This window comes from Ursus maritimus (assembly GCF_017311325.1).
Source record: "Ursus maritimus isolate PB19 chromosome X unlocalized genomic scaffold, ASM1731132v1 scaffold_X1, whole genome shotgun sequence".
Lineage (NCBI taxonomy): Eukaryota > Metazoa > Chordata > Mammalia > Carnivora > Ursidae > Ursus > Ursus maritimus.
The window spans coordinates 104,913,717-104,924,654 of NW_024423319.1; the positions used below are offsets into that span (position 1 = coordinate 104,913,717).

Below are 10,938 nucleotides of genomic sequence, written 5' to 3' on the forward strand. Positions count from 1 at the left end.
TTTGTTTCATTTAAATTACCAAGAAGATCCAGGATATGGAGCAAATCCATCATTGCAGCCTTATCCTTCACTACCTCTCTGCACATACGCCATGCTACATAGATAGCTCCCGCTCTGCACACATCACCCTCCGGCGCTCCCCTGCTAAGAACACCTCTTCCCACACCCATCTCAACCTATCAAAATCAAAGCCAAGATCCACCCAAAGGTCATCTCCTTTGTGAAGTCTTCCCCAATTCCTTTGCGAAAGACTTATCTTTTTTTTAAAAAAAGATTTTATTTATTTATTTGACAGAGACAGCCAGCGAGAGAGGGAACACAAGCAGGGGGAGTGGGAGAGGAAGAAGCAGGCTCATAGTGGAAGAGCCTGATGTGGGGCTCGATCCCAGAACGCGGGGATCACGCCCTGAGCCGAAGGCAGACGCTTAACCACTGCGCCACCCAGGCACCCCAGGAAAGACTTATCTTTAACCATACTTGCCAAATCTCCTTGATTCATAGTCATTTGTGTATTTCCCTTCTCTCTGAGTAGACTTTTTCCCCAGTTTTATTGAGATATAATTGACATATAACATTGTATTCATTCTAGGTGTACAACACAATCATTTGACATATGTATATATTGCGAAATGATTACCGCAATAAATTCAGTTAACATCTATCACCTCACATAGTTACAAACTGTTTTCCCTGAATAAGCTTTAATCCCACTGAAGATGGAGAAAGTGCCTTACTCCTCTTCCAAAGTATCAAGCAAAAGGCCTTGCAATATAAGCATGCTCTCAATATTTAAAAGATGACATTGAAGAAGTCTCCCACAACCAGTATCAAGGGATATCTTGATCTAATTGACCCCTAAAACCAACCATTCTTCTTCCGCACAGTGGGAAGTCAACTCCCCTGCATACATTGAAGATTCTAGGGCCTGATTGATTACTATAACATAAGAATTCTCAGTGATTTCAGTATCCTTACAGATAGATGAGCCTTCCAATAGTCTGGTCCCCGGGCTCTTTGACCTCCTCTTCCAATGATTGTGTTCATCACTCCCATGGTTTTACCCTAGCCGTCCTCATTATTGATAACCATAGGCCTCCATAATCTCAACTTCAAATGCCACACTCTCCAAACAACACCAAAAAAATATAATAATTTCAAAATAACTGGTTTCTCAGAGTATGAGGAAGATGCATAGCCCCAGATAACACTTCTTAAAATCACCCCCTTCCCCCTCCAACTCTGGCACAAAGTCTCCAACACTTCGTAAAGAGCTGGTTACAGCCCAAGTGTAAGCCTGCTGGGTGGGGGCGGGGCAGGAGGGGCTTTGTTTTGAAGCCATTTTTGCATACCACTTTACACAACTCTGAGGGAACATCACTTTCCCCTATCAAAGAATGCCCCCCAGAGCGATAATAGGGGTGGAGGGCGAAAGCTTCCCGAGCTGCCCCCACCTTCGCCGCTGACTTCTTACTCAAGTCTTAAACTCTGCAGAAAACTCACCCCAAACAGTCCTTCGAAAAACTGTCCCACCAGTTGTAGACCTCTGCCCTTTCCCATTGAAAACTGGGAGGGCGAAGCCAGAGTTTGCGGATGGAGACAATGGAAGGCTGGGAAGCTGTGAGTGCGTGCGTGTGCGCGCGTGCGTGCAAAAGGATTCTTCCTGTTGTCCCAGAGCTGCTGAAGCCCAATGCTGGAAACAGAAAGTATCAGGGGCTCCCACATCCTGAAGAAGGGTTCTAAGCTTCCAACCCAGCAGACGCATACTCTCAGAGAAAAGTACTGAGAAATGGCACAGCTGGCCCTATTACAGCTCAGACTGTTCCCTTCGGGCCACCACCCACCACACTATGTCCACACGAGAGGACCGGAGAGGGGAGGGCGGGGGGGGCTGAGTGTTCCTGGTGAGAGCCTGCTTTCTCCTGGGGCAGAATGGGAATGGGGAGAGGAGATACACCGGTGCCCTCCTGCTCCCCCAAACCGAGAAACATGGAAGGGAGAACCCTAAGAGAGCTGCATGCCGGGAAAGTTGGCACCTGGTTTCCTGCCTGGACCCTCGGCGAGCTGCACAGATCCACAGGCCCACCCTGCGGCCGCGGGAGCTATAGGTGAGGAAATTCTTGCCCGGGCCTAACAAATAGCTGAGCGGTGTGTTGTGCGTGAACCTGGAGTCTGGTGCCCCCTTGTGGTCAAGAGATAACCGAACGTGAGAAGCTCAAAAAGTACTGAGGCGTAACGTGCCTGGAAAGAAAATGGGAACATCACTCCCAGCCGTCAGAGTTGGAAAAAGGACCTTAGCAGTTTCTAAGGCTCCGTATGGAGGAGCACAGCGATTTCTTAGATGGCTGTCCAGCAGACGAGAGGCAGAACCGGGAGAAGGGCATGGGAGTCAGCAGGCATAGCTGCCCTTGGCTGAGAGAGGCCCCCGAGAAGGAGGAGGCCAGATGAAAAACAGAACAGCCCCTGTGCGGAGATCCCCGTCCCCGCCGCCCTGCAGGGCACCTCACTATATCACAGCATTAGAGCTGGAAGAGGACTATATCCGCAGAAGTCCTCTGTCTCCCAGAGGATGTAATATTGAAATTGTACTTGGGATTGATCAGCTTTACCAACCAAGGTAACACTGACAATTATGAGATATGCCCAAGGTGTCATGAAAGAATGGGAAAAGAGGCTTGGTGCCACATGGTTGAAAGCAGTGATTGGAAAAAATAAGAGTTTCATGTACACAATCCACCACTGAGTTGAGACCTGTCAACACATCAGTTACATGTACCCAGGCACAGGCACGGACTTGGAAGGAGAAAGAAAATATCAACTGTGCCACTTAATACCTTTATTGCCTCAAGCCGGTCCTATCTGACCCTCAGTTTCTTCAGTCCTAAGAAGACCATAATACCTAATGGGCAAGGTTATTAAGATTAGAGGCAGTGTATATAAACGAATAGAAGCCGCTATTTATGTATTTGTTTATGATTGTATGGAGGCATTCATTGCCAGTTTCTTTTGACAAAAGATTTGAAGTAGTCTATGACAAAAGACAAGTAAAAAGAACTACTAAAATAGCAATTAAAATTTTAAAAAGAGCAAGGAATGCTGAAGTGCTAACCATACATGTAAACATGGTGATTTCAGTTTCAAATTTGGTTTTGAGTTTCCTGTCAGCTGAGGTGTAAAGGGAAATACAGTTCCAGTTACCAGAAAGGAAGAGGGACACTGCCTTCTCGAGGGAGACAAGCTCTTCTGGGCTCCAAATTTCAAAAGCAAAGTCTCAGGAGGAGTTTTCTGCATTGGCTCGTAAATTACCCAAAACCTTGACTGTTCTTTACTGTGGGTTTCCAAGTGTCCCGAACTGGTAATATAGTAATTGGGACTGGGACAAACTGACTGAAAGTTACCGACTCAGATTTCTACACCAGATCTTATCCCACATTTCTTCAAATGCTTTCAGATGAGCTTTTCCTTCATCCATCCATTGTTAAGATCACCCAAAGGACTTTTAGGCTCACCACTTCCACCCCCAAGGAGATGTTTTCATTTGTAACTCAGGAAGAAGCTTTAGGCTGACGACGAATTAAAGCAAAAGCATAGATGTATTTTTAGATGAAACAGCTAAATTCAAAAGACTCTTCTCTTTCCAGAAGCAATTCAGGCCTATAAAGGCCACACAGCTCTCCCTTTAAGGCCAAGGTCACCTTTCAGTGGTATTAGCACATGAAGTAAACAGCCTTTGCAAAACTGAAGTACAGGTGAGCTTTCCCACCCAAACCCCAGAGGCACCTCAACTAATCTGCATATGCTAACATGAGTTACCAGGGAAGATGCCAAAATAAGCTCCTGTCCTCCCTCACCTTTACTTTAATCCCCACATAGGTTTTGCTTTTACCATATGGTAATTATTTCCAAATCACAAGTGCAAACACTCACTCTGATTGGAAAATTAGCAGATTTCAAACTCAGGTAATTTGTCCCTAATGAGGAACTTGTTGAACTGAATTTAACAATTAACTCGCACACCCTTTGCTGCCTGCGGCTATGGGAATGCAGCAGGAAAGAATGAAGGACAAGCCGAGAGCCAAGCCTGGCAGGACTTCGGCACAAGGTGAAGATTGGGATGGGGCAAGGTGTATCATAGAGCCGTGGGAACATCAGGAACTTGACTGTTCAAATGGATATATATAGCCAATTACAAACGTATGCCAAAATACAGAGAATGATATGGTGAGCCTCCCTGTACGCATCACCATAGCTCCCACAATTACCAGTTCAGGGTTGCTCTGGCTTCATGGTGGGTTGAGGAGCAAGAGACCAAGAAAATGGAGGAAGAGGAGTTAAAGGGCAAGTGTGTCTCCCATAGGTTCCAAGCTCCTTGAGGGCAGAGGTGGAATAGGTGAGTTAAAATTAACTACAGGGATGGTTTCCGCCCTCCTCGTTAGCATTTTGAATACTGCCAGGCAGAGCCTGGGAAGAGCTGACCCTTGTTTTCCAGTCTCTATTACTCTCCCGGCCCCATGGCTGGGGCCGCTTGCTCTCTACTCTGCCCCTGCAGGCCCAGGTGACCAGAAGCGAGCATTTCTGGGAGCTCTGGCTAAGCACACGGAATCAGCATGATCACTCCCACTCCCAACTGTGCGCTCCACTGATTGGCCCCTGCCTTTTCTCAAGCCCTGTTACCCACTTCCTGCCTGAGCTCTAAGATCTCCTTTGCTGCTCCTCCCTCTAGAACTGCCCTGTTCAACACCATAGCCACATGTGGCAACTGACCACTTGAAACATGGTTAGTGAGACTGAGGAACTAACTTTTTTTAACTAACATAAATTTAAAAACTGGTACTTAATCCAATTATTGGAAAACTTGTGTGGTTGGAAAGTGAACCTACATTTTCAGCTGGAGATTTTATAAGAAACTAAGAACAGATCAAATATTTCTGATGAAAATCTAGCACCTGAATTAAGAGAGGCTCTAACTGTCTGGATTTTGAAGATTTAGTAAAAATAAAGGAATGTAAAATATCTCATTAAGGATATAAGGGGTACCTAGGTGTCTCAGTCAGTGGAGTGTGTGACTCTTGATCCCAGGGCTGTGAGTTCGAGGCCCACACTAGGTGTGGAGATTACTTAAAAATAAAATCTTTAGGGCACCTGGGTGGTTCAGTCCATTAAGGATCTGCCAGCAGCTCAGGTCATGATCCCAGGATCCACGGATCAAGCCCCACATCAGCTCCCTGCTCAGTGGGGAGTCTGCTTCTCCCTCTCCCTCTTCTCCTCTGCTCCTGTTTATGCTCTCTCTCTCTCGCTCTCTCGCTCTCCTGCTCTCACTCTCAAATAAATTAATTAATTAAATCTTTTTAAAAAATAAAACTTTTTAAAATATTGATTACATGGAGATATGATGATCTTTTGAATATCCTGGGTAAAATTAATTATTAAGGATAATTTCTCCGGTTTCTATTTACTTAATAAAATGTGACTACTAGAAAATTTAAATTATATATGGGGCCCACATCATATTTCGATTGGATAGCAGTGACCTAGAACCAGACTCCTCCGTACACTTGCAAGTAGCCTTAAAAAAATACAATTTTGTTGCCAAACTCCATGCTGTGACAGAGGCCCCAGTTGCCAGACACGTCCTGCTATACTGGCCCCACCTAATTTTCCTAGATGATCATCTCCTGGCCCATCTTTTCTGCTCCCTGTTGGAACATTCTGGAGCCACCTACTTTCACACAACCACTACATGTTGGTCAGCCAGTAAGTCATGAACACATATACTGCATGAATCTAATTTCAAACTAAGATGATGAATTTGACCTGCCGTAGGAAAGAGCCTCCAGGTTCTCAAGATACGAAAATGAATGTAAGGTTTATTCACAAAACTTAGTTGAATCCTCAAAAGGGACCTTCCATGAAGTACACACTTTGGTAAGCATCATTACAAGGAAATAATCATAGACCACCAATGGTAATTTGACACAAAGCTGAACTTATTTGCTTGTCCAGGAGGACTGCATCCCATTACTCCACCACAAGTTAAGTTGCTGTGTCCCTGCAGTACAGTTGGACCTTGAACAACACCAGTTTGAGCTGCATGGGCCCACCTAGATGCAGATTACACTTGATATCTATGTCACAGTACTAGAAATGTATTCTCTCTTCCCAATAATTTCCATAATGTTTTCATTTCTCTAGCTTACTTTATCGTAAGAATACAGTATATAATACATATAACAGACAACATACGTGTTAGCCGACAGTGTAAGCGATCGGTAAGGCTTCCGGTCAACAATAGACTATTAGGAGTTAAATTTCTGGTTAGGCAAGAGATATACACAGGTTTTTGACTTCGTGGGGAGTCGGCGCCCCTAACCCCCACATCGTCCAAGGGTCACCAGTACCAAGAGGGCAAAAGAAAAGAAGTACATCAAATCGGGTGAGCTTCAGAGCGCAGGTGCCTGGTTGGTTCCCAAGACCCAGCATAAACTCTTCTTAGCAAGCAGTCATTAAGCTGGTTCACTTCTGAAAACTGCAGGCACCATACACAAAGATGTCCAGGATGGGTTACCTAAAGCCCTGCCTGGCTCGGCGTCACTCACATGGCATGTCTGGCTCGTTTGCTTGACGTTGGCCAGAATCTTCCCTTAGCAGGGCCGGGACAGCACTTCAGCACAGCGGGGTTGATCAAGTGGGAACGACCCGTTACCTGCCTCTTCGCTCATCTCTTTTGGAAGTGCCAGACCTCACTTCCCTCCATGCATGTGTACATGGAAAAACAAAGTTTAGGGAGACAGGGTGCCCTTTAAAAAGCGTAATCCAACAAAATATGAGAAGCTCTCAAAGAAATCCTTGCACACCAATGTTCCTAGCAACAGTATTCACAATGGCGCAAGGGTGGAAGCAACTTAAACGTCCATCGATGGATAATGGATAGGCAAAGTGAGGAACAGGCACACCAAGGAATATTATTCAGCCGAACAAGAACGAACAAAGCCCGATGCGTGTTACACCACGGAGGAACCTCGAACACATCGAGCCAAGTGAGAGAGGCCAGACGTGAAAGGTCACATGCTATCTGCTTCCATCATCAGGAAATATCTAGAACAGGGAGGTCCACAGACTCAGAAAGCAAACTGGTGTTTCCAGGGCTGGGGGAGGGGAGGAGGCGAGGCCGGGGCTTCTTGGCTACAGAGGTCTCTTTGGGGTGAGGAAGCTGTTTTGGAAATAGAGCTGGTGGTGGCACAGCCATGTACATGTAGTGAATGCCACTCGGCATTTCAGTGCCCCTGAAAATGGGTGACTCTCGCGTATGTGAATTCTACCTCCATAAAAAGAAAGGGGAAACAGAAAGAATTTCAGGGCTGTTTTGAGCCCCACCGATGCAAGAAAGCAGGAACGGACATGGGGGAGCCGGGCTGCTCAGCAATTGATGGGCACCAGGAGGGGACACAGGCAGAAACGGTGGGGGGCTCCCACCACCCAACCAGAGGTCGCCAACAGAAACGCAAACAAATAATAGAACACATTTCAAAAATGTGTAGCTCTTTAGTTTCTGCAAATAACCTGAGTTCTAAACCAAGTAAATGGATCATTGGGAGAAAGCAAGACATCTCACAAGCGCCCTTTCGCTAGTGATTATAACGGAGGAGAGGGGGCCAATCTCCGAGGGCAGGCGGCCCCTGGGAGAGTGCAGCCTGGGGACCACCAGCAGCGCCCCTGAGCCACTCTGCCCATTAAAGCCCCCACACCCTCCGTATAAGCCTGGCGCACATCTTTTGGCAGGTTTCTTCACAGTTTCCTTCCAAACAAACTGGTAAAAACTGCACTTATTCATATCACCAAACCACCAGAGCCCCATACACACAACAAGTCCACTCTTCTAAAAGATGCTTCTAGTATTTAATAGGTCACTTCAGTACAGACACATGTCAGGAAACCATCTGTAAGAAGTTACGCCTTCCGACCCAAGGTGCCACCGTGGGCGAACCTCTGAGGACTGTTCTGCTATGGCTGGTGCCAGTCACAGAAGGACAAACACCACCCATCCTTATTCTTATACAAAGTAAATTCGAAGCAGTCCAACTCGGGAAACAGAAAATAGAATGGTAGGTGCCCGGCTGGGAGGGGGAGCCGTCTGCGCTGGGATAGAGTTTCACTCTTGCAAGAGGAGGGCAGTCTTTAGAGATTCCCTCGGGAGACACAATGTCCAGCTACTGAGCATCACTGAACCGCGCACACCTTGAAAAGGTATGATCTATGTCAGGGATTTTAGCTCCTCTCAAACTCTTACAAATCAATCCTGGTAAAGTAATGGCCCACGCACCCTCGTAGTGTGGCAAGAGCCAGAAATTATATTTAGAGTTTTGACTGAACCCGGTTTAAGCTGGATCTACTTGTGAACATGAACATGAAGACTGTCTACAAGCACAGCAACAAAGCAACGATCTGAAGCAAAACAATTATAGCCGCCATAACTGCTGCCTTGTTTCTACGAACCACTCACGTAGGTTGTGCTTCCCCTAGAGAGTTTGAACACTAACGGTAAAATACTGACACGCTGAGGGAAAACCAAAATCAAAATGAAGTCAAAACCGGGAGTTGATTGGGCCCATGCTCTGGGTATTTTTAAAAAGAGAGAAAATAATGCAAGACTCATGCATTTGGGAAGGGAAGGCGGGCTTGTCCAGTTTACTTTGACTGGCTTCTGCAGCCCCAAGTGTGGTCCCGGATATGGCTAAGGCGCTGTTCACAAGTGGCTACTCAGCTACAGCCACGGCACCCCAAGATTCTCAACTGTGGTACCTGCTGCCGGACCTCCAGGCCACCGCGAGGCAGGGGGCCGCGGTATGCGGGTAGGAGCCTGCTGCCATGGGCAGGGGCCGGCTGCTGCGCGGGCAAGAGCCGACTGGGCAGGGGCCGGCTATGCCAGGTGGGAGCTGTGGGCAGGGGCCGGCGGGCAGGGGCCGCCATGCTGCAGGCCGAAGTTGGGCTAAGGCAGGCGCCTGCAGCTGTGGGGTGCAGGAGAGCCGGCTGTGCAGCCGGCCAAAGTGGTGGCAGGGCTCGCCCGCGTGGCTAGGCAGGGGCCGCCATGGGTAGGCCGCTCATGGCTATGGGGTGGGCCGGAAGGCGGGCAGGGGCGCCTGCGGCTGGGGTGAGACGCCAGCACGGGCAGGTCACAAGGGCGGGCCGCCTGCGGGTAGGGGCCGCCATGGAGGCGCCTGCTGCAAGAGGGGCCGGCTGCAGCGCGGTGCGTTCCAGGACGGTGGACGCTCTGGCCCGGGTCTCCTCTGGCTCTCCGCAGAGCCGAGCGGAGCCAACACCGCTGCCTGGGGCTGCGGCAAACTCCCCTCTCCAGCGAGGGTAAGGAGCACAGCCGGCTGAGCAGATGAGGCCGTTTTCGGACTGGCTGCACCTTGTGCACCTGAACCCCGTGGCACCGGCTGCTGAGGGCCAGAAGTGGAGGCTTGCTGAAGTTGTTCTTGGGGAATCAACTGATAGAGCCGCTGCTCTGGCTGCTGTGGGGTGTTCAAAAGGAGCGAATCTTGTGGAAGCTCCAGTAGAGTAACTGGCCTGAGGCCGGAAGCATGCTTTAAAAAAAACTGAACGCGGACCGGAGGACCCCGCGCTGCAGTGGGCACCGCACTGGGGGGCCGAGCTCCTGAGGGCAGGCTGCTGGGCTTGATCCCCGCAGGAGCCGCGGCGCCAGCTCTGGAGCCCTGCCCGGGGCCGGAGCCCCTCGCCAAAGCCTGCGCTCCACAACCAGGGCCCGCCACCTTGAGGAGGCTGCGGCCTGCAGAGTTGGCCATGACCTGGGCGGCGGGGCTGCTTTGGGATGAGCTGGCGGTGGAGGCGGTGGTGGCAGGCAGCCTGCTAACTCGAGTGCCCTGTTTCACAGAGGATTCCTGGGACTTGGCCGCGACCGGGGTGGCCGGGGCTCTTTGTGAGGAGCTGCCGGTGGGCAAAGTGCCTGCAGGAAACACGCTAACTCGAATCACTTCCACAGAGGATTTCTGGGACGTGGACGTGGACGTGGCCGTGACCGGGGTGGCCAGGGCTCTCAGCGAGGAGCTGGCGGTGGACGGGGTGGCTGCAGGAAGCGGGCTAACTCCAGTCACGTTCACAGGGGGTTGCTGGGAAAGACTTGGTGGCTTAGGAGCAGGAGCAAGAGATGGAGATTTATGAAAGCTGCTGGCCTCCCATGGAGTAAAACTGTTCCCCGACCAACTCTTTCCCGAGCTCCAGGGAAGTCTGATGCGTAGAGGTGGCTGTCTGACGCCCTTCCCCTGGACTGAAGGCCGAACCGACACCATCTCAGGCTGTTCTGGGTCTTTCCCGGGAGGAAGCCCGCTGAGGCTGGCTGAGTTGCTGGAGCTGTGGGACGAGGTGACGGGACATCTGGCCTTCTGCGGGACCGCCACCTCTGGCCGAATGACTACCCCCCCAGCATCAGTCTTTGACTCGGGCGGGACACCGTCTGAATGGTCATCTGTGGAGGGGTGCGGAGGAGACATCTGTTCCTCCCATCCGGCTTCCTTCCAGGGCCTTCTAGGTCCAGAGAGAGGTGGATTATTCAGCGGCTGCACGAAGGTCAGCTCCGTTGTCTGAGGCTCGTCGCCAGCTTCACATCCAAACACACCGCCACCTCTTACCTCACGGGCTGGCCAGATTCCCGGAGGTGAGACATCACGTGTGGCGGACCTCCTGCCTCTGGCGTATTTCTGCACATCCACTTCAGAAGGTACGGCCAATTCACAGGGTCTCTGTTTCCACATATCTACACAACTCCCTGCTTTAGAAATTTTGAGGTCATACTGCTGACCGGCTTGGCTCTCTCTGCCTTTCCTGCAAGAGGCCCATACTCTCAGCTCGGGAGGAGGTGGACAGTGAGACAGCTCCTGCTGCCGATTCAGAGAGGGTGCAGAATACCTCTTGAAGCTCCTTTTC

The 10,938-nt window shown here is 49.8% G+C and overlaps 1 protein-coding gene across 1 annotated transcript in view; it reads right to left on the reverse strand.

The window, feature by feature from the left end:
* Window positions 1-9,066: 9,066 nt before the first annotated feature.
* The window catches only part of LOC121104297 (mediator of DNA damage checkpoint protein 1-like), a 6,776-nt gene continuing 4,904 nt past the window's right edge, over window positions 9,067-10,938 (reverse strand). Inside the window, exons 5-6 of the mRNA XM_040636964.1 lie at window positions 9,595-10,142; window positions 9,067-9,415 (exon numbers count right to left, since the gene is read on the reverse strand). Of these exons, the coding sequence (XP_040492898.1) occupies window positions 9,067-9,415; window positions 9,595-10,142 (897 nt within the window). The remainder of the gene's footprint in view (window positions 9,416-9,594; window positions 10,143-10,938) is intronic.